The following is a 26,709-nucleotide window of genomic DNA, read 5'->3' as shown; positions in this document are numbered from 1 at the left end:
TGCCTTTGATTCATTCCTTCACTAGCAGGGCTGGGGACCCTGCAGCCTTGAGGCCACAGGTGGCCTTCTAGGTCCTTAAGTGCGGCCTTTTGACGGAATCCAAATTTTACAGAACAAATGCTTTTACTAAAGGGGTGCAGCGCAGGCTCCCCACCCCTGCCCGGGCACTGGGGTTCAGCTAGAGATGAAAACAGGCAAAATTCCTTCCTCGTGGAGCTTCCGTTCTGGGGATGGGGGAAAGCAAGAAGCCAAATAAGTGAGTAAATATATTGTGTTTGATAGGGAGTGTAGAGAAAAGGAAGCAGAAGGAAGGAGGAGGGAGTCTGGGGAGGGCACACAATCTTAAAATAGGGAGGGTGGTGAGGCAAGATGTCCCCAAGGCAACTTCCTTTTGAGCAAAGACCTGAAGCAGGTGGGAGAATGAACCATGAGATCGTAGGCGAGAAGATTGTTCCAGGCAGAAGAAACAGCCAGTGCAAAGGCCCTGGGGTGGGACAGGAGGCCAATGGGGACAGAGTTAAAAGAGATTAGAGATGAGGACAGAGGGGACAAGGATCCAGGTCACCAGGACCCTGTAGACCAGGAAAAAGATCTTGAATTTTCCTCTGAATGATGTCAGAAAACACTGGAAAGTTTTGATTAAAAAAAGATCCCAAACTGACATACTGTTATTTGTTTCTATGTGTATCCCCTAGTAGCCTGTGCACTTCTGAAGTCCTGGGGGAGGTTCTCGTTGACTTCCACCTGGCCCACAAGTCTGGCCCACAGTAGGTGGTCAATGGTGCTTGTAGGTACTTATTTAATCAAGGGGTTAGGAAACTAAAGGCCATGGGTGTGTGTCTCCCACAGGTTGGCCAGCTGTGGCCTCACGGCCGAGGGCTGCAAGAACCTTGCCTTTGGGCTGAGCGCCAGCCAGACCCTGACGGAGCTGGACCTGAGCTTCAATGTGCTCACAGATGCAGGAGCCGAGCACCTCTGCCAGGGGCTGAGACAGCTGAGCTGCAGGCTGCGGCGACTGCAGTAATTGTGCCTGGGTTGACACTGCCTTGTGGGGAGGGCAAGGGAGGTGGGGAGCCCGGCCTGCCTCTGTGGGGCAGACCGAGGGGACGGGCACAGAGAAGGTGAGACCCTCTCTGGGGGACGGGCAGGAGCCTGCAGAATGTCAGCCAGGCTGTCGGGGTCAGGAGGAAGCTGAGCCACACCTGGGCTGAGGGAGGTGGCCTCCAGGCTCCAAATGCAGCAGGAGCACCCAAGTCCCAGCATATACGAACTTTCCAAGCCCCTGTTTGAGTCACGTTTGCTATTGTCCCATTGGCTAAAGCAAGGCCTATGATGGCCACGCCAAGATTCCAGGGGAGAGAAATAGACTCGAGCTCTGGATGGGAGGACAGAACCCGGGGCATGGACACAAGGTGGGGACAGGGGGAGAATCCCTGGCCATGTTCACAGTCTACCACAGAGGGCGATGACAACAGCACCAACTTCACAGGCTTGTGAGGATTCACGGGTGAAGTGCTTAGAACAGCACTTGCTGTCCCTCTCCTGTTCTCACCAGCTGTGCTCTGCCTAAAACACGTTCTCCTGCTTGGCACGGTGCTCAGTCTGAGAGCTAAAATCATTGGTGTCCACTTACTTCAGTCTTCTACCTCATCCAAGAGGCCAGAGCCATGCCCCGTATAGAAACAAGTGGATTGGTCACCTCTCCGAGGGCTCCCAGTACCTTCTCTCGGAGGTCCCTGCCCTGATGCTCAAAGTTACACACCCAGTCCTCTGCTCACCCCCTCACAGGGCTGCCATCAGGGTCTCCTTTTGTTTCTGCCTGAGAGATCCTTGTTCACAGCCCTGGTCCTGCCTCCCACTTCCCTCCCTTTTCCCAAGGCCAAACCTCTCCCCTTCCCGGGGCCGTTGCCTGTTTCCCCTCAGTAACCCTGAACCAAGAGGTGGTGGGATGGGGGGACAGGAAGGGGAGCCAGCGGGGACCCCCTACTAATATCAGGGGTCAATGATCCCTGGAAGGCTAGGAACTCGGGAGTTCCTGCAAGATTTCATCCTCTCCACTACGGATGGCAAGGTCGGGTCTCAGAGATTAAATTACTCTTCCAAGGTCAGGTAGCCAGCCAGGAAGCAGCAGCACCGGGACTTGAAGCCAGTCTGACGGTTGGTTTTCCACGTTCTCAGGCCCCTTTCTCAGCCAGGACCCTGTGAGGGCTCTGTGACACGTCACCAGCTTGGACTGCAAATAGGGTCCTGGACTTCCCACTGGGGACTGACAAGTCCTAGCTGTGCTGTGCCCCAAAGACCAGAGGACCCTCAGACAGTCTGTCCCCAGAAACAGCCCATATACACGCAACATACAGCAGACACACAACCCTTTCCTTGCATAAATGGTCGCACACCACACACATTGTCCTGTACCTTCGTCTATCCTGGAGACGGCCCACATCAGTACACGCAAAGTTGCTTCATGATGTTAATGGCAGCACGGAATTTCACTATGTGGATTTACCATGTTTTTATTCAGTCCCCTGTTATAGGCATCTGGGTTTTTTCCAGTCTTTGTCTCTATAAACAGCTGCAGTTAACATCCTCCTCACAAGGAATCTTCTGTAGCGTAAATTCTAAAAAATAGAATTGCTGGGTGAAGGACATGGCCATTGCTAATTTTGCCCTCCAGAGAGGTTGCACTAATCAAGGGGTACCTTGTTTGCCAAGATTAAATGGGGCACAATGAGCCTCCTCCCCACCCACCCCAATGTCAGCGCCTGCCGGGTGCATCTCTGTAACCCCCACACTGCAGGGGGAGGAGGAACTGTATATCTGGAAAGGCAGTGTAGACCAGCCTGCCTCTCCACCCCTGCGCGTCCTCCTATGTGAGCCGTCCCATCCTCTCCCTGTGTTCTTGCTCCATGAACAGTGAGGACCAGGGCCGCCTGGACATCAGGGAGCTCAGGCCGTCCCCCAGGCCCAGCAGCGGCAGGCTGACAGACCCCACCTCAACCCCCTGCGGCTGCAGCTCAGCTACGGGAGAGGCAGAGGTATCCACCCGGATAGACAAGGCGGGCTAGGGAGCTGCGGCACTGCTCGGCACAGCCTGCAGGGTGCCAGACACAGCCCTGTCCTGGGACAGTGCACACCCCAGACCCCAGCGCGTAATGGGGAGCCCAGGCTAGGTCCTCAGTTCCTGCTGGAGCCATCATACTCCCCTGAACTTCTGTTCCTCTGTTAGCTCACTCAGTTCTCTCCTGGACTGCAGATGCCCTTAATGCTGAAACCCACCCAAGCATCCCATGGCGGCCGACTCTGGGTGTTTGGCAGGGCTGAGGTGATTAACAGTTAGGCCAGGTATACAAGTGGAACGCTGGGTAAATCATTCCTCAAGGCTGATACGGGGGGTGCCCAGAATTCGGGGCAGTGACACAGGAGTGAGAAAGGGAGGTTGCCTGAATCCTGAGGGGCCCCTTGGCTGCAAGAGGAAAGTTTTATCTTCCCTTAATGTCATCGCGGGGCCCCCAAAGGGCCATAGCTACAGGAAAGGGAGGCCAGACCCCAGTTACCCACAAGAGTGAGCCCTCAGGACGATGACTGTGGGCCCACATGTGTCTCTCCTGCAGGCTGGTCAGCTGTGGCCTCACGTCCAGCTGCTGCCAGGACCTGGCCTCTGTGCTCAGCACCAGCCCCAGCCTGACGGAGCTCTACTTGCAGCAGAACGACCTGGGAGACCTTGGCGTGAGGCTGCTCTGCGAGGGGCTGCGGCACCCGGCCTGCCAGCTCACGCTCCTGGGGTAAGGCCCTGTGGGGCCCTTCTGAGCAGAGGGCAGGGAAGGGAGGGTGGTAGGGTGGCAGGGCATTGGATCAAGGAAGGAAGAGGGACAGATAAATGCATAGGCAGCCTGGGTTTCTTATCAGCTCTGCCACCTACTCACATGTGCAACTCGGGCAAGACACTGTCGTCTCTGAGATTCGGTTTCTCCATCTGTTTAACGGGAATATCACATCCACATCATGGATTATAATCAAATAAAATGTATTTAGGAACAAGGACAGTGCTGGGATGAAACTTAGGCATGATCAAATGATAACCACTAGTGAGGCTGTGTGTTCTAAGGGGCTCCCAGCTTCTCTCCACTCCAGGGCAGCACTGCATTCATTCACTGACTCATGCATTCATTCACTCATTCATTCATTCACTGCATGGCCCCATGTGCAGGCCCTGGGCCAGGCCCTGGGCATAGCACAGTGAGCAAACAGACCTGGGCTCTGCCCTCCTGGAGCTTAAACTCTAGTGGGACCGAGATAGAAGTTGACCACCTGGGAATGCACAAATACGTGTATACTGACATCAGCTCTGTTGAGTGCTATAAAGGGGACGTACAGGGTTTGATGAGAATGTCACACGGGGAGAGGATGGAATGAGATTCAAGGGCCAGGAAGGGCTTCTCTGAGGAAGTGAGTCAGGCTGAGGCCTGAAGGAAATAGGAGCTGCCCAGGCCAAGCTGGGGAGAGTGGTCCAGGCAGAGGGGTAGTGTGGGGAGAGGCCCCCGAACAGAAAGGGGCTCGGCGCTGGAGAGCCGGAAGAGCCTGTGCGGCTGGAGCGGAGCGAACCCCTCGCCCTCGATTCCCATCCTGCAGGCCCTGCAGGTTAAGGTCCTTCCCCGAGTAGTCACCCCCACACCACCTCTGGGCCACTTCCTCTTTCTTCTGTCTCCCTGAAAACAAGCCCATGGCCATTTCTGGCTGAGCTCTTCCCTGCAGCTCCTGCGGGGCTGGGCCACATGCTCAGGGAGCTGATGGAGCCCTCGGGTCCTGCTCTGAGCTCTGGAGCGGGTGTGGGAGTCCTGCGCCCTTGGGCTGCCCCAGCCAGGCCTCCTGCAGCTACTCCCAAACCTAAAGGAGGAGTCAGGCAGCATAACAGGAATAAATTGTCTACATTTGGGATCTCCTGTAGCTGAAACTGGCCACTACAACCAGGGGACTCCATCCCTGGGGCCAGCACCTTTGTACCCCAGCTCTCCCCACTGAGTATATTGGCTGTCGCCATCTGCCCCGTGCTGGAGCCTCCTCAGAGCTTGGTCACAACGGTTGTCAAACCTCACCTGGCTCCGCAGGGAGCTTGCTCTCTGAGGTCCAGCGAAGGCTCCCCCTCCTTCCCTCCTGGAGCCCAGGACTTGGTTGAGAGGGACAACTTTCTCCTGCTTGGGCTCATCTCCTCCCCAAAGGGAGAACAGCTCTGATCGCGGTATGGTGACAAATGCACGGCCCTTTACAGGTGCGGGGTCTGTTCACCTCCTGTCTGTCTGCGCCTCCCAACAGGCAGAGCAGGTGTGATTCACCATGTTATAGACTCAAGACACAGGGGCCCCAAGAAGGCTATAACTATCCCAAATCTGGAGAAACCCCAGAATACAAGGGCTGTCAGAATGGATCCAGGGCTCTCTCTTTCCAACAAAACTTGCAACCTCTGGGAAGGAAACCCCAGGACCCCAAACCTAGATGGTCACTGGGAGGCCATGGGGAGTGCTGCTGGTGGCTGGCTGCAGGGATGGCCCCTGCCAGTGACAGCCCCTCACCCAAGGCCACACCTCCTTCCTGAGGTGGCCTGCATCCAACGACTGACAGATGTTGGGGTACAAAGGCCCAGCCCCTAGTCCCAAATTCAGTCTGTTCTAAAGGGCCATCCCAGCTTCAGAACTGCCCATAGGGTGGGCTGAGGCCTCTCCTGAGACCTCCTTGCACCCACATCCCCCTCTACTCAGCCTACCTCCCTCCTTCCCCTCGCCCTGGCATGGACCCCAGAGCACTCCCTGATAAACTTCCTCACGATACTCTCCATCTGAGAACCCGACCCCCAGTGAGCCCAGCCTGCGACAGATTCCTTCAGGAGGTGCAGGTCTGGGTTTCTGGGTGTGGCCCAAGAGTGAGGGGAGCACGGGGGACCCCAGGAGAACCAGGCCCCTTTGTGCTTGCAGGCTGGACCAGGCCCCGCAGGGCGAGGAGCTGAGGGAGCACCTGAGGGCCCTGCAAGAAGAGAAGCCTCAGCTGCTCATCTCTGGCATAGGGTAAGGGGGCCCCGAACTCCCTGTGGTTGGCCCAGCCCCAGGGCTGAGCTGGGAGACAGGGAAAGATTCTTGGGGTAAGAGAGACAGACAGAAACAGAAAGAGCCAGGAAGAAACCAGGAAACCACAGTAGCCAGAGTGAGGTTCATTTACTGCAAATAAAATTGAATGATCTTGCTGCTTAAACCCTTCCATTAGACAAACAAGGGGATGGGAAGTGGTGAGTGAGTGGTTGAGTGAGTGAGTCCTCTGGGGCCAGCACAGCGTGACACCGAATGGTCACTAGTACAGGCTCCTTCAGTGCAGAACAGAGAAAGTTGGGAACAATGGAAGTGAAGCCCACATGGGGGAAACAGAGACAGAGGGGACGCCTAGGGAAAGAGACCACCCTCACCATCCTCCCCTCCATGCACACAGATACACACACACACACACACCCCTGGCTTCAGGGGCGAGTCCATCTCCCACCCAAGGAATCTGCTGCAGCCCCCATGTTGTCTCAGTTGGTGCGTTTCAGCCTGTGTCAGTAGAGGGCAGCTGTCCCCAAGTTGCTGGCTGCTGTGCCTCACCTGAAATGGAGGGCAAAGAGCTCCTAGGCTCAGGAGCAGGCACTCATCCATAAATCAGTCATTCCCTGCAGACCACTGTGTGTCAGGCACTGTTTTCGCATCTGACTTCACAGCAGTGAACAAGAAAGACACGGCCCAGCCCAGCCCAGGGGCACAGTCCAGCAGGGAGACGGCACAAGTTGCCCCGCAGCCTGCGTAACTGCACCTGCGCTGGGGGCGAGTGCACTGCTGGGCCCGTCTGATCTCACCTTGTCCGGAGCAGCTGAGCTGAGCTCTGGCAGATGGGAGGGGCTGGCTGGGCCAAGAAGGGGTGGAATCCAGGCAGAGGGAGGGGCTCTGAGGGAGGAAAGATTCCGTTCCCTTGAGGAGCACAAGAAGGCCAGGGGTCTGGGGTGGCACTGCTCAAACTGTGGCCCATGGAGCAGCACCGTCACCATCGCCGTCACCCAGGAGCTGCACAGAACTGCAGGTTCTTGGGCCCCATTCAGACCTGCAGAATCAGAATCCTGGGGGACTGGGGGGCAGGAATCTGTGTTACAGCAGCTGTCCAGGGGAGTTTCCAACACTGAGTTTGAGAACAACTGGTCTACAGGCCAGTGGGCAGGGAGAAAGTGGCCTTGGTGGAGTTGCAGGGGGACAGGGGCCACAGCGAGGCCTTTTAGCCCATGTTAAGCAGTATCTGTTTTCCCCAGAAACAAGGGAGAGACATTACAGGGCTTCAGCAGCCAAGTGATGTGTCAGATTCACATGGGAAGATCAGCTGCTCTGCAGAGAGTGGGCTGCAGGGGACACAAGGGAAGCAGGGAAACCTTTCGGGGACACTGCAGTGGTTCAGGCCACAGGTGCCAGGGCCCGACACTAGGGTGGAGGGAAGAGAACAGAAGGAGGAGCTATTGGGAGGTGCTGCCAAGGCCATCAGCCCTCAGGGTGAGTGTGGGAGGAGTCAGGATGGCACCCCAGCACCGGCATGGAAGGATGGGTGGATTGGGGGGCAGGGTGGTCATTCACAGAAACAGGGACCAAAGAAGGAGCATGAGCTTGAGTCCAAATGTGGAAGAGATGAATTGTAAGTGGGGATGTCATGCAGACAGCCCTAGCTTCCTCCGAGAGCTTACAAGAATGAACAACTGTGTCCAGGAAGCCGAGAGTGATGATCCCTAATGAGCGCCAGGATGGAGAAGAGATGACTAATAACAAGTCCTCACTCAAGCGGCAGAGGCCAGAATCAGGTAGTTTAAAGAAGCCAGGCTGGGAGGGTCATGATGTGTGGGGGAGGTCATCCCCTCCATCCCCCTGTCTCTGATGTGGGACGGGACAGGTTCCCCACCTAAGAAGGCCCTGCCCCATGCATGATCTCCTGCTCCTAGCACCTGGCTGCATTTCCCCTTCCCCTGGCCTCAGAGGTTCGTACCGCCCCTCTCCAGAACATCTATGGCATGGATCAGATTCAGAACCAGGGCCCAGACTCCCATTTTAGGCTGCTGAGGCCTGGGAATTGCTTCTCCATCCCTGCCCATCCATCTTTTGAGCCATGTTCCTCTTTCAGCCTGCCCTCCTGGGGCATGCTGGGAAGAGCAGCACCCTGGACCAGTGGGGAAGGGGAGGCAGGCAGAGGCTGGGTTGGGGGCAGGGGTGGGCCTCCGCAGACAGCAGGCAGGCAGCCCCAGGAGCAGGGGGGAGACTGCAGACACACTCCCTGCCACAGGTCAGCCTTGGGAAGGGCCCCTCAGGGTCCAGGGTAGGGGCTGGGGGACACCGGGCGGGAGAATCTAGAGCTGACCACGGCCCCGCTGTTCCAGAGGGAAGCTCCCCACAGGTAGCACAGAAGGTAGAACCCTTCTGTCTGCCTTCTCCTGCCTCTCCGAGGGACTTGCACATGGAGCCTCTGGGGACTGAACGTGACTTCTGGGGCCCCACGGGGCCTGTGGCTACTGAGGTGGTGGACAGAGAGAGGAGCCTGTACCGGTGAGTGAGGGGGCTCTGCTGGCCCCAGGCCAGCCTCCCCTGCCCCACTCCCCCACTGGGTCCCCTCCACAGTCAGCACCCAGCCACCCCCCTGCTGGGTTCCCTCCTCTTGCCAAGCCAGCGGGCAGGGACAGGGCTGAGATGCTGGGTGTGTGTGTTTTATTATGGAAAAAGATCTTTTATTATGAAAATTTTCAAGTATATACAAAAATAAAGAGTACAAGCAACTTCCATGTACTCATTACACAGCTTCAACCACAGATTTGCCAAATTCATTTCAACTGTTAACTTTCTCCTTTTTTTATTTTCACAATATTTTATTTTTATTTTTTCCACATACTTCCTATGTCACAGAAATTTTTACAATACTTTAAATTGAAGTCATCAGGTGATTTTATCCTTAAATATTTTCTTATGTGTCTCAAAAAATAAAAAAAAGACCTTTTCTTCCATAACCATAGTGTCATTATCACATCCAACAAAGCTGCCAATAAGTCTTTCATAGTATCTAATACTCAATCCAGATTCATATTTGCTCAGTCATCTAAAATATGATCTTGCAAGTGGTTTGTTCTAATCAGGATCCAAGCAAGGTCCACTCATTGTATTTGGTTTCGTATGTCTCTTAAACCTCATTTAAATCTCTTTCAGTCTATATTCTCCCATTTTATTAATAGCCGCTACGTACTAAAGACCATAGTAGTAGTTGAGAACCCTAAAATGAATATGGTGGCCGTGCCCTCCAAGGCCACCCTGATCTCTTATATAACACGTTAGCACTCACCAAACACCTTCACAGACATTATCTCTGCTGGGAGACAGTGTCACTCCCAACTCACACCTACAGAAGCTGGCATCCTGGGACACCACCACTGCCACATGGGAGCCTTGGAAAAGTCACTTAAGATCTCTATAAAGGCTGTTTTCAGTTCCAAGCATTGACCATTAATATTAGCATGTGGGCCAGGCACAGTGGCTCACACCTATAATCACAGCACTTTGGGAGGCCGAAGTGAGAGGATCACTTGAGCCCAGGGGTTGAGACCAGCCTGGGCAACATAGTGAGATCCCTCTTTCTACAAAAGTTTTTCTTTAAATTTAACCAGGGGTGGTGTACCTATTGTCCTAGCTACTCAGGAGGCTGAGGTGGGAGTATTGCTTGAGGTTATGGTGAGCTATGATTGTGCCACTGCACACCAGCCTCGGTGACAGAGCTAGGCACTGTCTCTAAAAAAAAAAAAAAAACAACCAAATAAACAAAAAAGGCTATGGCATAGATTGTTATTAATTATTGGTAAATAGGCCCTTTAAATATAAGAACACTTGCCTATTTCATCATCATCATCATCATCGCTGTTGTGTCATCATGATAGAAACAGCTAACTTCTCCCAGGTTGGTACAAGCTGCCAGCATGCATTGGTCACTCATCCTCACAACTATAAAATAGGTGCTGTTGTTATTCCTACTTAGAGATGAGGAAACTGAGAATAGGGAGGTTATGTGACTTGCTCCGGGATCCACAGTCCGAGAGCAGAGGAGCCAGGACTAAACCCCAAATCTGTCTGACTCTGAAGTCTGGGCTTGCAACTGCTCTGCCATATTGAAAAGCCCCTGCAGAGTGTCTGGCATCCAGCAGGTGCTCAATAAGTTTGTGTAATGTAGTGTCTGCCTCTCCCTCTTCCTCCCAGAGCCCACTTCCCCGTGTCCGGCTCCTACTACTGGCCCAACACAGGCCTCCGCTTTGTGGTGAGAGGGGCAGTGACCATTGAGATTGAGTTCTGTTCCTGGGACCAGTTCCTGCGTGGGACCATCCCACAGCACAGCTGGATGGTGGCAGGGCCTCTGTTTGACATCAAGGCTGAGCCGGGGTGTGTGGCAGCTGTGTACCTCCCTCACTTTGTGGACCTCCAAGGTAAACAAGAGGGAAAGATGGTGGGCGGCTAACAATGCCCTGAAGGGGAGTGTTGGACAATGCTGTCCTGGGAGAGTGGCTTGTGGCCTCCTTAGAGGGACGGGGAGAGGGTCATGGAGGTGGAGACTGAGATTGTTCCTCCTACTCTTCTCTGAATATACCTTTATTGAAACTCATGTCGCCAGCCTCATAATTATTTTTGCCTGAGCTTACTTGAAAATTTCCCTGAATGGAAAATGATCCCCTCAATGACAATAATAACTAGCATTTATTCAGTGCTCTTTATGTAGATTGTATCACTCAGGGTCCCAGCAGGAAACACATGAAATGCTCCATTGAGATTTTTGAAGAGACGTTTCAAAGACAGGACTATTTACACGCGAGGGCTAAGTGAACTAACGTGGAATGTTGGGGCACCTGGGGACTAGCAGCCATGGGAAGCCATTACGACTCCTACAGGAGGGAGAAGAAACAGTGTCAGCAGACACTACTCCAGAGCTGGAGCCGTGAGAGAGGCATCCCAGCAGAAGACAGTAGTCATAAAGTATCTCAACCTCTGTCACCTCCGGAGACTTCCCACAGATGAAGTTCCAAGAAATAAGCTCACAGTCAAAAATATTACAAAGGGTAAATAAGGCACCATAAATGAGAGCCAGCAGGAACTGTAGGTACCAGAGTCAGTCTCTTAAATACTTCAGACATTGGAATTATCAGAAACAGAACATAAAATAAGTGTGTATAACATGCTCAAAGAAATAAGTCGTCTTAAAAATATGAGCAAGAAGCAAGAAACCATTAAACATGATAAACCAAATTTGGAATCAAATTAAATTGACAGAAAATATTTTAAAAATTTGTAAAGAAGAACAAGTAACATAGATAGATGATACCATGAGAAGACCTAATTAGATTTCCAGAAGAATCTAATAGAGACAACAGAGAAAGGTGCAATATTCATAGAGATATTATAATATTTAATAATTGTCAAGAAATTTCTAGAGTTGTTGAGAGATACAATACTTCTCAGAATGAGAAATCCAAAAATCCAAAGTAGGAGAGACAGACAACGAAGAGAAAGACATCAAGATTGGACTCACTATGGTGAAACTACAGGACAACAAAGTATATGGAAGGTCTTGACAGCAGCCAGAAAGACAGATCACCTAGAAAGAACCACCCTGAGGCTGATCACTGAGTTTTGAACAGCAGTGATGGGAGGCGGAAGAAAATGAAATTATCTCTTCAATGTAGTCTAAAAAACTGCCAATCAAAAATTATAAACAGAGCATTAATTTTATTTTTTAAGAAAAGGATAAAATAAAACATTTTAAAACAAACCAAAAACCAAAACCAAGAGCACTTAACACAAACAAACGCTCACTGAAGGAAATTCTAAAGGCTGCAGCCCAGGCAAAAGGAAAAGGATCCCACATGGAGGATCCGAGGTGCCAGATGGAATGATAAGCAAAGGCCCTGAGACACGTGTGGGTAAATCTAACACAACATCGCCTAGAGGAGGCGATGATAGTAAGCCCTGATATGTGGGGATTTAAAAGAGAGAGATAACTAACTAAATACCATAATAATAGCACCTAAGAGAGTTAAAGGAGCCCACGATCTCGGTAGCCTTCAGAAGGAGGTGAAGGCAAGGCTGATTCAAACAGATGCACCAGGACTCCTGTCAGGTTTAAATGCTGAAATGCTTCCGGACAGGGCAGGAAAGGGAAATTCTTTACTTGTGGAGACCACACACTACCTAACAACGTCATTCAGTGTTGGCCACAGAGGCGGGAACTGGGGCCTGGCTGTGGTGCGGCGTGGCAGGGGTGGCCGAGGCAGCTGTGCCGTGGTCCGGCCCAGGGCAGGCCGGAGGCAGCAGATGGGAGCACACAGAGCACTGTTGTGAGCAAGGGCTGCAGCACGGGCTCCCCACACCTGGCCACGTGGGTAGACCTGGCACCAGGTGAAACCCAGACGATGCTGGGTGCCAGGGACCTAATGTCTGTAGCACGGGGAGAAAGTGAGAAGAACCTGATGTGGTTCCCCAGGTCAGATCAGGACTCAGGCAGGAGCTTCCTCTCACTGATGACAGAATGATTGGATAAACAATTTGTGTCACAGCTTCTATCAGTTGTAAGCACTTTCATGGTATGTACAGATTAGTTAAGTAATGAAAGGGGACATATTTTTAACTTTTAACTTATATTTAGTTGTTATGTTAGTTTATACTGTCATTCCAGTAGTTCAGGATATTTGGCATCACCTCGAGGTAAAGGTATTAATCTAGACTTTAAGTATGTACATTAAACTATTAGGGTTATCAATCAAAGCATATATATAACAAAAATGATTTAGAAAGTAGTAGAAAGAAAAAATAGAATGAGAAAAATAAAAAGCAAGGAACTGCCCAGTACCCAGGACCCAGGAAGTCTTGAGGCCACAGAAGCTCGGCAGACAATTCAAGCTGCACACCGGAGGGAAGCGCAGGGCAGGGAGATACAGGCCAGGGCCTCAGGAGCCTCAGGAGTCCTGGGGAGCCTGGCTTAACAGACAGGGCCATGCGGAGTTCCCTAGGGAAGGTTCCAGGGTAGAGCAGGCAGAGGGAGGGAGGGGCAAGACAGCTCTGCAGGTTGTAATGGTCAATCCAGGGAGGAGGAGGTTGGGGACAGGGCACTGACGGCTCAGACAACAAGCTGGGACAAGTTGTTCTTCCCCACCTGACAATCTGCAGAGCAATGAATACAGCCACGACAGCAACCATGCTGCCTCTTGGGCCCAGGGGTTCTCTGGGTGGACTGTCAGGAAGACAGGGGCTTGGCCAGGGGAGTCAGTGGGCTCAGCCTGCCATAGATCTGCCCGTGCCCAGAAACAAGGCCACTTTGGCTGCCGGGACTTGGGATGCTCAGCGCTGCACCACCACTCCCAGCTGTGCACCGGGTATCCCAGGGGAAACTTCACACAGCCAAGGCCTGAGCCAGACTGCACCAGTAGGGTCCAAGGGGAAAAGGTCTGCCTTTAGCTCCTGCTCCAGGGTCCAGCATATCCCACTCTTAGAGGCAGCAAGCTGGCCCCTCCCTTTCTGAGACACCCTAGTGACACCCTGGTCAGTCTCACACATCCATCAGGTGGGCCTGGGAAACAGCACTTGCCCAAGGAATTGGGTGACCCTCCAATTGCACAGCAATCTAGCCTCAGTCTGCCAGACTGACAGCCAGATGCAGACGGGAGTGAAGTCACTGTGTTGGTGGCACTGTCCTTTGAGGGCTCCTGGGACATGGCTAATGAGAAGAATGATGAACAATAGGTATGCAATCTTTGCCAGGTGCCACACAAGGTACCATATATATTAATATCATCTGGATTTTCACAATGACCCAGTGAGTTAGGGACTCTGGTTTTCCCTTGGCGTACCAGTGAGGAAACCGAAGCTCAGAGAGGTGAAGATCCTTGTCCAGAGCTGGGACACTAACCCGGGTCCTATTTATCCCAGGGTAAGAGCTACACCCCCACCCCACCCCAGCCATGCCCAAGCCCATATTCCATCAGCCTTTTCTAGACCAAATTCTAGGCCTCATCCTATGGCCAGACAAGACATATTCCCTTTGGATTCTGTACCCAGAGGAAGAGGCAATATGCACAAAGGCCACTATGAGCTGGCTGTGTGTATGCCCAGCCAGGAAACGAACCCTGGGGATGGGCAGGGCCCCTTCCAGGAATCCCTGCTGCCTGCGCTCTGTTGTGAAGCTGTTTGTTGCCCTGGAAACGATGACCTCACTCACTGCCAATCAGAGGTTTGGTTTAGGACTTGGGCACTGGCCACTTCTTCACTGTCATTGCAGAGATCCTCTGTTGAGTGACCAACTTTCCACAGTGAGGTTCCTCCCACTATAGCTAGAGCTTAGAGCTTTCAGCCTGTCAGCTTCACCCTGGGGCCTCTCAGACCTCACCACCCTGGGCATTCTCACCCTCCTGCAGGACCAGCTCTGTCAGTTGCAGGGCCCAGTGCGAAATGTATACTTCTCATCAGCCATGTCCCTTGTTCAAAAATGACTAAGACTATCAAAATTGTGACAGCAAACATTAAACCAAGTGTCAGGTCCTTCTGAGCTCAGGGCTCTGAGTGACTGACTGCACAGGCCACATGACCATGGAGTTGGCCCTGTCTTTTGGGACCCTCACCTTCCCCCACACTCCATCTCCTTCAGAACACATAGACCCCTGCTCTCCACTTCCTCGTTTCTGTCTCACTTCCTCCTCTCTAACGTTCCCGTGGGGAACAAAGACACTTCACATAGCCACCTTGGTGAGATCATTCATCAGCTCCTCCCTTTCCCTCTCCCCCTCCCCACCCACCCAGGAACTTACCTGAACTAGACTAGATTGCTGGGAACCACAGTGATATCCCACGTGCCTCAAACCTGTGGGTTCTCTGGAACCAGCACCTTCTGACTCATGCAACAATAGAGCGTCTCAAAATGCAGATTCTACAAAATGCATCTTCAGAAGATCTTAGGGATGGACATGGCAGTCACGTTTGTAATCCTAACATTTTGAGAGGCAGAGGGGGGAGGGTCACTTGAACCCAGGAGTTTGAGGTTGCAGTGAGCTAGGATGATGCCACTGCACTCTAACCCAGGTGACAGAGTGAGACCCAGTCACAACAACAACAAAAAAAAAGACCTTAGTACTTTTTGTTCCCAGACCCCAAGAGTTACCAGGAGGACTGTGCCATGTTGTTTGAGCAAGAAACAGAAAGAACCACAACATCCAGTGTGATGTGCTTGGTCAGGCTGCATTTTATCCGTGGTAACAGCAGGTCACCCTTGCTATCCCAAGTGCTTTACAGACGCAAACCCATTCAATGTTCACAATGACACTGGGAGGTGGACACTGTTATTGGCTTCACTGATGATATGTGGCGAGGTTAAGTAATCTGCTCAGAGTTACATAGCTGCTTAGGGCTTTTGCTGGGAGTCAGACTCAGGCAGTCTATATCATTTAACCACACTGCTAGATGGCTCTCAGGTGATGGGGATCCCATTGTCCCTTCTTGAGCAGGAAAGTCTCTTTGCCTCAACAGCTCACCTGAGCCTGGAAGTTGCTGACAACACACTCAGCAGGGAAGGCAGGGCCGTGGCATAAAGGCCACAGGCCCAAGGGCAGGCTCTAAAGGAGTAGAGTCCCTGGCCCCCTAAACTAAAGAGTGGCTCAAGGCAAACACTGGGAATGCATCTGGGAAAGGAGGAGGGAGCTGACGGGCTTCCCGTGACACAACACTTGTGATGCCTTGGGCCATCAGCCTGTCTTCCCTGTTGGGCCATGAGCTCTGGAATTGCAGTGCCCGCGTCCTCCCTGCTCACAGCTACATACCCAGGGCCTGGCACATTGGAAGGGCTCAATAAACTTTTGTTTAATGAGCAGATGTGAAGCCGTGGGCCGCAGACCCTACCACAGAAACATGCCTACCCCATGATGGCTTGTTCTGAATATTTCTAACGAGACCAGCTAAAGGCAGCTCTGGGTAGAAGGTCTCCCTGCCAATGAGATTTGTCCCAGTCAGCACTCAAGCTTCTTCTCCTTCAGGCCATGATCTTCCTTGTTGCTTCTCTTCTCTCTCCAATCTATCAACACAAACATACTGTCAGGTTTGGAGAAGGTGATTCTGCTACAGTCTATGGAAAGGACAGAATATGCAAGAAGGAGGGCGACCAGCTCCTCTCGGATGGTCCAGAACTTTCTTGATCTTAACGCTGACAATCCTTCATCCTGGGGACCCTCTCAGTCCTGGGCAAGCCAGGACACAGTCAGTCACCCTAGCAAGAAGGTAAGCTGAAGTCACACAGCACCTTCGAGAATTCAGCCAAAGTTATCTTGGCACAGAGCATCTGTGAATGCCACAAACTGTGGTCAGAGTGCTGGGATCTGGTCCTAGGGCCACGACTGGCTGTGTGGCCTTGAAAAAAGCACTTCCGTCCCAGGGTTTCAGTTCCCGCATCTGACGCATGAGGACATTCTACTGCTGTGAAGGTCCAGGTGAGACCAACACCCTACTGTCACTGATGACAGTGCAAAGTGGCAACACCTCTTGGAGAAGCAATTTTGGGGGAAACAAAAGGTCTCACCCTTTCACACACTTTTCCTATCCCTTGGTTCTTACTGATTTCATGGCAATAACCCAAGGGAAACAGAAATGTTCTCTGCTGAAATATGTGCATTGCAGTGCTGCGTATCACGGTGAGAAGCTGGAAGCACACTCAACCCTGACAGGAGAGGCAGATGATGAATTACAGGGTGATGCATCCAATAGCAGGGATCATATGCTGTGGTCATTAGAAAGGTCTGACAGATGGCCACAGCATTTAAACTGTCATGGGAAAAACAGGAGCCAAAAGCTACATGAAATACAATGGAAATATAAACAGGTTTTGCTGCAAAGAAAGACTGTGATGGAAAAGGGTATGATGGTAGCAATAGTTGCATTGTTTGATTGGTGAGATTCATAAGTGAATTGTCCTCATTTTTTCAGATGAGGTATGCCACTGTGGTATTATTTTTCATCCAAAAACTGCACGTAATAAGTGAGAAAACTTCAGTAATGATCTCTATGGCTCCTTGCGTGCTTAACATCATTCAGTGATATTCTGACTGGTACTCCAGCCACTAAGGGCCTTGTTCAGCTTTCTGGATGTCCTGTTGCCCAGAAATGACCTGTATCACAGCAGTTGCCAGGCAATGTGGTGATGGAGCCAGGACTCCTTATCTGCAGGCCAGCATCTCTTCCACCACCAGCCTTCATCACACAAACTATCTCCTGTGGCTTTAACATCTTTACTTGGTGTACTGATCAGAGGCTGAAGACAAAGAAAACAATTCTGTCTGATTAAGGAATGTATTGGAAGACTCTTGAGTAGCTCATAGACTTAACAAAAGCTTCTACAACAAATCTAAGGGGGAAAAAAAAGAGCGTGACACAATGATGCTGAAAAACCAGGAACACAACGAAGGTCAAACCAAGAAAAATATGGAGATATCTCTGCTGCAGACATAGCTGCTGTGGGTTCTGCCTGCCCTGGGGCCATTGGACGTTTGACTCCACTGCCACGCCAAAATAATCTCTATCTTTTCATCTTTGCTCCGCCCCTCTAGACTGGAGGTCCTGGTTAGGGGGATCCACTTAGCCAAGTCTTGGCCACATGCGGGTGTCATAGCTGCCAGGGAGTATCAGCTTCCCGAGTGGGAGCCTCAACTTGCTTCCTGCCAAGCCCCACACAATGCTGGAGGTGACTCTTCCCAAAAAGAGGAGTTTGAATGGTTAGCGGCCAGTGTAGGGTCCTTGACCACTTCACAATGTAGGCTACCCTTGGTCACTCCATTTCCCACCATCCCTTCCTTCTTGTTCTCTACCTGCCTAGAGCCAAACCTACCAGCATCACTCAATCATCCCTCATACATACAGAATCTCCACCAGCACAGGTGGCCAGAGGTACAATATCTTTCCAAGGTCCAGGGCCAGGGGATGGACCTGGGTATGAGTTTGGCTCAAAGAAGTTCCTGAGGTGCTCCCACCCCAGAGACAGTATTACCTCCAAAGGCCCCAGACCCAGGCATAACCTCTTTTCCATGCTGGGTATCTTAGTCCATTCAAGCTACTATAACAAAATCTTATCAACTGGTAGCTTATAAATAAGAGAGATTTATTTCTCAGTTTTGGAAGCTGGGAAGTCCAAGATCAAGATGCCAGCAGATTTGGTGTCTGGTGAGGGTCCTCTTCCTCATAGATGGTGACTTCTAGACACGTCCTCACATGGAGAGTGGAAGAGACAAACAAGTTTCCTTGGGTCTCTTTATTAAGGCACTGGTCCCATTCATGATGATTCTGCCACTATGATCTAGTCACCTGCCAAAAGGTTCTACTTATTTTATTTTTAAGATGAGGTTCTTGCTATGTTGCCCAGGCTGGACTCAAATTCCTGAGCTCAAGCAATCCTGCCACGTCAGCTTCCCTAGCAGCTGAAACTACAGGCATGTACCACCACAGCTAATTTTTTTCTACTATTTTTGTAGGAATTCCACCTTTAATGTCATCATCTTGGGGGTTAGAACTTCAACATATCAGTTTTGTGGAGACACAAACATTCAGACCCTACCTCTGGGTTCCCCCAATAAGGTCCCTGAGTCTAAGCCCTCAGATCCTCCTGTGCTGGCCAAACCTGACTCAGTGAGGGCACTAAATCCATGCCCCTCTATTCCATCCTTTGACAGGGGACCATGTGGACATCTCTCTGTTCCAAGTGGCCCACTTTAAAGAGGAGGGGATGCTCCTGGAGAAGCCAGCCAGAGTGGAGCCACATTACACCGTCCTGGAAAACCCCAGCTTCTCCCCCATAGGAGTTCTACTGAGAATGGTCCATGCTGCCCTGCGCTTCATTCCCATCACTTCCACAGTGTTGCTCTACCATCATCTCCATCGTAAGGAAGTCACCTTCCACCTCTACCTGATCCCCAGTGACTGCTCCATTCGGAAGGTGACACTAAGGGCCAGGGTGGGCTGCTGGTAAACATGAAATACAGAGAGCCCCCAGAGGGCTCCTTGACTGGGAATAAGGATGAGACTCTTGTAAGTGGGAACCTTTAAGTGGGTGAACAGTCTTGTCCCCTGCTCAGCCACAGGCTGGGCTCCTGACTCCCCAAGGTCTCCCCAGCTGGGTTCGCTGCTCCATCACTCATCTTTGCACAACTGTTGGCAGCCTGTTTCCAGGAGTCAAAGGATGGGAGGGCTCTGTGCCTAAAACCAGCCTTTCCCCATTCTCACTTCTTCTCCAGCAATGACCCTGTTCCCACCCTGAAGATGGCAGAGGCCCAATGTGGGGCTGTCTGTGTGGCTGTGCTTGGGGAGAGAGCGGTGCACAAACACACAAACACAGAAGCACCATCTAACCTATTCAGACCAGATCCCATGGGGCAGAATCCTCTCTTAAGCATTGTTCTGTATGTTCCTTAGGCCATCGATGATGAAGAAAAGAAGTTCCAGTTTGTGCGAATACCTAAGCCACCCCCGCTGACCTCACTATATATGGGCTCTCGCTACACTGTGTCTGGCTCAGAAAACCTGGAGATAATCCCTGAGGTGAGCAGCCCAGTGTTTGCCCCTTGCCGGGATCAGAGGGCAGGCATGGGATTCCCTGTGGGGCAGGTCTCAGGGCTGTCCCAGGGGTGCAGCACATTCGGATTGGGCAGAAAGGGACTGGGGTTTGGGGTGAGTGGGAATGCTGCAGAGATTGGGGGACAGGGAGGGAGGATCACACTCAGGATGGGGAGATCGATGGGGTTTGACTTGGGGTCACTGGGAAGTGCTTGGGCTGTAGGGAGCCAATGGCCTCCAGTGACCATCCGCAGGAACACACCTGCAGCCGAACACGGTGGGTTTCTCACTCATCGCATCGGGAGAACACACAGCATGGGAAACACGGGGCGTCTCAGTAAAAGGGTATTAAGAAAGAACCTGCTGTAGCATTTAGCCCTTGGTTGGGTAATATTGGGGAAGGTTTAAGGCAATGGAGATTTGCTTTAGATTGGGTATTTTCAGTAAACAGGAGCAATTCTATGAATGGGAATCTCAACAAATTTCTACAGGGAGGGCAAACTAAGGCAAGCACAAAGCTGTAATTGCTAAACAAGTAGCCATCACTCATTTAGTACAGTGGGGATGTTTGGCATTTTCTGGGCTGCCCAGTGACCTGTCTGTAGTGGATGTCCTGAGAATGTGTCTGACCAAAGGACAAAACAGCAGCGATGTGAGCCTCAGTCAGTTTGTGATAACACTGAGGTCTGGCTGGGAGCCTCGGATCCCTTCCTGGGGGTCAGGGGCTACTTTTTGCGCTTTCTCAGTCCACCCTTATGGTGAAAGTCACATGAAGTCGGGGCCCCTGGGCATTAATCCTTCATATCCAAATCTTCACTATGGCCCACATCTGCTGCATAGGATCAGCAAAGCATTTACTGAATGGTGGTCTGTAGTTGAACCAGGGTTAATCCCTCTTTCTTTCTCCTTTTGTTGTGAGATGAGTCTTTGAACCATCTGATATGACAACAGCTGTGCAGCATTTAAGACTCAGGACAGGGTACACTGGACAACTGTAACACAGGCAGTTATCAGAAACAAAAGCACTATTAGTCTTTGTAACAGGTCTCCAAACCAGGGGCCTAGATTATGGAAACCAGCCAATAAAACATACCCAGACTCTGGCTGGGTCTATTTATGAAAGCCAGGGGGCCTGCCGTGTTCTCTTCCCTAGTCGGAAATTGTGCTACTTACAACAAGTATAAGTCAACAGGAAGTATTTCCTGCAGTGAAAATTCCACCCTGACTAGCTAATAAATGTTTGCCTGCAAGGTAAGGTAGGGGATGATGGATTCAGAAATCAGTTAAATTCAGAGCAGTAGCTGGGTCTGGGAAAACATACAAGAGGTTTGTTTTTCCTTACGTAGTAGAAGGAAACCATAGGGAGTCAGAAATAGTAGGATGAAGTTAAGAGAGGTCATATTAGTGTTTCAGAAGGTGTCAAAGTAGAATAATAGAACAAGATTAGTAATAGAATAAAGGGACAGAAAAGAGTGTTGAAGAATCAGTCTCGGGCAAAAGCTGTCTGTCTCTGAAGTCTGTGGCTTCTGAAGGATTTCTAGTAATCTTCAATTTAATGTCTCCAGAGGAACTAGATACCCAGTAGTTAGGAGGAAGTGACGTTTATCTTTTGAGTTGGGAAACATGACTCCAAGGATGAATATCTTGGAGTTTTCCTGCTGTGTCAGTTGTTAACAAGGGATGAGAGAAAGACATGATTCAGTCATTCAGTGAGTATTTACCCAGTGCCAAGTATACGCTGTCTTTAGTGGAGATAATTCCGTGAACAAGACAGACTCATCCCTGCTCTTGAGAGGCTTACATCCTAGTGGATGAGACCTACATTTAAAATTAAAGACATAGTGCTCAAGTACCATGATGTGCTGTGAAGAAAACACAGCATTGTAAGACAGTGACTCAGGCTATTTTACACTAGTGATCAGGAGAAGTGTCTCCAAGAAGGTGACATTTAAGCTGAGACTGCAGTGACAAGAAGGGCTCAGGCATGCGGAGATTTGTGGCAGAGCGTTTCAGGCAGAGGAATGTGTGCAGAGGCACAGAGGTGGAAGGAAGCTTGACACTTCCAGGTGACAAAAAGGAGGCCAGTGTGGCTGAGCTTAGTGCACGTAGCAAGAGATGGGTCGGATCAGAGGCACAGTCTCTTAGGGCTCATCAACCCAGGCAGCCCTGATGTGGATTTTGGATTTTGCTCTAAGTAAAGTGGCAAGTCCTTGGAGGGTCTTAATCATGGTAACACAAGCCCTGATTTACTTTCAAAAAGATGCCTCTCGGCCGGGCGCAGTGGCTCACGCCTGTAATCCTAGCACTCTGGGAGGCCGAGGTGGGCGGATCGTTTGAGCTCAGGAGTTCGAGACCAGCCTGAGCAAGAGCGAGACCCCATCTCTACTAAAAATAGAAAGACATTATATGGACAGCTAAAAATATATATAGAAAAAATTAGCCGGGCATGGTGGTGCATGCCTGTAGTCCCAGCTACTCAGGAGGCTGAGACAGGAGGATCCCTTGAGCTCAGGAGTTTGAGGTTGCTGTGAGCTAGGCTGACGCCACGGCACTCACTCTAGCCTGGGCAACAGAGAGATACACTGTGTCAAAAAAAAAAAAAAAAAAAAAAGATGCCTCTGGCTTCTGGGTAAGGAAGCAGAAAAGAGTGGAAGCAGAGACACAGGTCAAAGGTTGTTGCAAAGCCAGCCATAGTGATGCACACCTGTAGTCCCACCTACTTGGTAGGCTGAGGCACAAAGATCACTTGAGCCTAGGAGTTCAAGGCCAGCCTAGACAACATAGCAAGACCCCATCTCTGAAAAAAAAAATGCTATTGCAATACTACAGGCTAGAGTTGAAGGTGGCTTCACTAGGAAGTTAGCAGTGGAGATGGAGGAAAGTTGATGGATTCAGGGTATATTTTGGAGGTAGAGCCAACAGGACTTGGGAAAATGGATGTGGAGGGAAAGGAGTTAAGGAGAAGATCCCTAATTTGGAACCATTTACCAAGTTTGTGGAAACGGAAGAAGGAGCATGTTTGGAAGACAGTTGGGCATAAAAAGTTCTGTCTGGGGTATGACTTAGGAAAGGGGATGCATATAAATTTCCTGTTAATTGAAAGCAGGTCAAGTTTAGGATCTATTGGGAAGACAGGCTTTGGACTGGAGGAATGAGGGTTTGCATTCAGATGGGAGAGGTGGAGGAAGAAGGATCTGGTTCAAGATGTGGGGAGAAGGATCTGGCTTAGGACGGATGAGGACTACTTTTAAGGAGGAGTCCTGACTCATCCATGAGGTACCCAGCTGTGTCCTCATCCTTCCGAGTCACAATTTGTGGAAAATGGAAAAGAGCACTGTCTGAAGGTGGTGACTGATTTCAGCACAGGAGGTCATTGGAGTGTCCCTATGGGGTCAAACAGGGCCAAGAAGGTGTCGGATGTGGGAAAGACCTCACTTGCAGGATGAACAGGATGGCAACTCTTTGTCTCTTCAGGAACTAGAGCTCTGCTATCGGAGCCCCGGAGAACCCCAGCTGTTCTCTGAGATCTACATTGGCCACTTGGGTTTGGGGATCAGTCTGCAAATGAGAGACAAGAAAGACGGGACTGTGGTATGGAAGGCCTTGGTGAAACCAGGTAAAACCAGGACAAGTCCAGAGGTTGGGGGAGAAAGAAAGTCAGTGAATGTTTGTGTGCCTATGTATGACAATGTAAACTATCACAATTTATTAATGACAAGAAATAGCTCATAGAAGTTACGTGGCTTTTTCAAGTCACATAACTGTTGTTATGACCAGAATTTAAACTCAAGTCAGTCTGACCCTCTAAGCCCTGTGCTCTCCCCTGTGCACCATGGTGTCTCCACTCTACCCTTGAATTAACAGATCTTGACATCTACAAGGCTTTTGGCAAAGCTTCTCATGATAGCCTGGATTAGGGATGAAAGAGTTGGAACTAGATGATTATGTGGTTGTATGGATTCAGCCATTTTTGGCAATATCAGATACTCTTCCCTGGATCATTCAATTATTTTTCAGGTAGACAAGAGGGAATCAAATGGTGAAATTTTAAGAATGGAGAAATCTTATAGTCTTAGTCCAGCACCAATACACTAAGAACCCAAATCACCCAAACATTCCTTCTAGGGACAAATGTCAGCTGTCATAAAAAGGGAGCTGCTACAAACATGCTTCACATTGTGGTAGAAAGAGGGTGGGCTTTACTCAGTCCTGGCTTGTGTGTAACCACAGGTGGACTAACCAGCCCCAGCTTCAGACCTGGGTTCGAATCCCACTCTCACACTTACTTCCTGGTTGATCTTGGGAAAATTACTTAACTCGTTCAAGTCTCAGGTTCCTCATCTATAACATGAGCATCATAATGACTAACTTGTAGGAATGTTGGAAAGTTTAAATAAACGTTTTTACATGCGTCATGCTGTGGTCCTTAATAAATAGTTAGTAATATTATTCTTTTTCCTCATATTAAGCCAATCTCCTTCTGGCAGTCTTAATTCTATCCTTTGGAGCCCACAGGAGAAGTCTATCTCCTTCCCCACGGGAAAACCCATCAGACTCTTTTTTTTTTTTTTTTTTTTGAAACAGAGTCTCACTCTGTTGCCCAGGCTAGAGTGAGTGCTGTGGCGTCAGCCTAGCTCACAGCAACCTCAAACTCCTGAGCTCAAGGGATCCTCCTGCCTCAGCCTTCCGAGTAGCTGGGACTACAGGCATGCGCCACCATGCCCGGCTAATTTTTTCTATATATATTTTTAGCTGTCCATATAATTCTTTCTATTTTTAGTAGAGATGGGGTCTCGCTCTTGCTCAGGCTGGTCTCGAACTCCTGAGCTCAAACGATCCGCCCACCTCGGCCTCCCAGAGTGCTAGGATTACAGGCATGAGCCACCGCGCCCGGCCCCATCAGACTCTTGATGTGATCATCGCCTCTCTTATGTCTCCTCTTATGGGAGTTAAACATCACAAGTCCCTTCCATCATTCCTCCTCTATTTTGGTCTTTAAATTCTTTGCTGCCACCATCCACAATAGATGCTCCAGTTGATAAATGAGTCAGGATCGACTCCCAGACTATGCCGTCAGCATACGGGCTGTGGAACATCCTCCTCCCTCCATCCACATGGACCCTGTGCTCCCTGAACTGCAACCTGAACTCCCTTCTCCTTGTGTCCCCCTCCCGCACTGTGAGGTCACACTGAACCTGGGATCTGCTCAGACTCTCAGGCCTCGTTCAAATGAACTACAGCAAACTCCCCCTTTCTCTCCTTTGAAAGAAATGTTTTAAGTCTCTTCTCTCTTTTATTTTTCTTGTTATTTGTATTTCCTATTCAAATCCACTCATTCTTCCCATGTGCTAAGCTTGCTTTATCTTGATTCTGACATCCAAATCCAGAACACACGTATTTGGTCTGTGCCAGTCTACAAGGCCAAACAAGGACAGGGAAGTAGATTTCTACTCAGAATAAGGAGATGTCAAATAGTTAAAGCTTCACCTAGCAAGAGATTTGGTTAGTCCTCCACTAGGGATACACTTCAGGGAAAGACTGGATAAAGCTGAGCCTGCAATGTGTGGGAGAAATTGCTACTGCTCATTCAGATGACGTCTCTCTCTTTATTGGTCTATGTTCATAGCCTCTGGGCCTCAGTTTCCCCATATGCATAAGGAAGAGATTCTGAATCAAAGAATTTCAGAAGTGATTGGGAGCTTGGAGGTGTATCACGTGTATTAATATCTACTACTGCAAAAGATGCTCATTTATCTCTGTTTTCCTCCAGGAGATCTCAGACCTGCAGCTACTCTGGTCCCTCCAGCCCCCATAGGTCAGTACCAGCTGTTAGGGAGCACAGGAGCCAGTGAGAGTTCTGGGGTGTACTATCTGGTCCTGGAGAGAAGGGAAGACAGAGCAGAAGGGACTCTATCATTGCAAAGCTCACAAGGATCAAGACCTGGAGAGTGATCCATGCCCCGGGGCAGAGTCCCTCCCCATCCCCCCTAGTTCTTGCCCCCACTCAATAACCTCAAATGTCCCCATCATGAACCCCACTACCATGTCCCCCTTCAGCAGAATACCAGGCTAGATGGTGACATGAGGGAGGGCAGAGATGCCTTTCTGATGGTCAAAGGCCTTTCCAGAGGGAGAAGGAAGCCAGGGATGCAGCAGGGAGAGAAAAAAGGACTGGACATGGGGGCTGGAGGTGGAGGATGTGGTGGGAGCCCTTCTTTGTTCATTGCCAGCCTCACCTTCATCCACGGACACCCCGGCCTTGCTGCACTTCGTGGACCAGTATCGAGAGCAGCTGGTGGCACGAGTGACATCGGTGGACCCTGTCTTGGACAAGCTGCATGGACAGGTGCTGAGCGAGGAGCAGTATGAGCAGGTGCGGGCTGAGGCCACCAGGCCAGGCCAGATGCGAAAGCTGTTCGGCTTCAGCCAGTCCTGGGACCAGGCCTGCAAAGATCGACTATACCAAGCCCTGAAAGAGACACACCCTCACCTCATCGTGGAGCTCTGGGAGAAGTGGGGTGGCAAAGGGGGGCTCCTATCACTCAGAAGCTGAAGTCTGAACACCCACCTTTGGGTCCTGGCTCTGCCTGATCCTTCTTTGGGACTCGGTTTCTTCATCTGTAAACAAGCTGCCATCTGACTTGCCTTCCAGCACTAAAGTGATGTAGCTTTGCTGCTGCTTCTTTGGGCATTATATGTCCACACTCAGCAATGCCACACAGGTTCCAGACTGTCTCCTGTGGCCTTCCCAGGGTGCAGCCCAGGTGGGATAACAGCATCTGAGGGAATAATGTCCATCTGGAGCTGGCAAGAATCCCGCAGACCTTGCAGAGCCTCATGTGGTGGCCACAGCAGCCAAGCCCAGAGCCCCCCAACCCCATCCAGATGCAAGGAGGTGTAGGAGGAGCATGGGACTGTTCCACTCTGGCTGGAGACAGACAATGGAAATGGACACGTGTCCTTGGGGAGGTTGAATGGGTTATGAATTCGGGGTCGGGGTGTGAAGATTTATGATGTATTTTTCAGTTATTGTTCTATCCAGCCAAGCCCACTCTTGCTTGCTGTT

At 50.6% G+C, this 26,709-nt stretch overlaps 1 protein-coding gene across 1 annotated transcript in view; it reads left to right on the top strand.

The window, feature by feature from the left end:
• The window catches only part of NLRP1 (NLR family pyrin domain containing 1), a 46,965-nt gene extending 20,769 nt beyond the window's left edge, over positions 1-26,196 (top strand). Inside the window, exons 6-16 of the mRNA XM_069483099.1 lie at positions 850-1,020; positions 3,612-3,782; positions 5,967-6,056; positions 7,761-7,855; positions 8,366-8,588; positions 10,278-10,501; positions 18,764-19,026; positions 19,503-19,628; positions 23,118-23,259; positions 25,414-25,458; positions 25,874-26,196. Coding sequence (XP_069339200.1) covers positions 850-1,020; positions 3,612-3,782; positions 5,967-6,056; positions 7,761-7,855; positions 8,366-8,588; positions 10,278-10,501; positions 18,764-19,026; positions 19,503-19,628; positions 23,118-23,259; positions 25,414-25,458; positions 25,874-26,196 — 1,873 coding nt within the window. The remainder of the gene's footprint in view (positions 1-849; positions 1,021-3,611; positions 3,783-5,966; positions 6,057-7,760; positions 7,856-8,365; positions 8,589-10,277; positions 10,502-18,763; positions 19,027-19,502; positions 19,629-23,117; positions 23,260-25,413; positions 25,459-25,873) is intronic.
• Positions 26,197-26,709: the final 513 nt, after the last annotated feature.

Source organism: Eulemur rufifrons, chromosome 9 (genome assembly GCF_041146395.1).
Source record: "Eulemur rufifrons isolate Redbay chromosome 9, OSU_ERuf_1, whole genome shotgun sequence".
Taxonomy (NCBI): Eukaryota; Metazoa; Chordata; class Mammalia; order Primates; family Lemuridae; genus Eulemur; species Eulemur rufifrons.
This window is presented reverse-complemented; position numbering and strand designations above follow the sequence as displayed.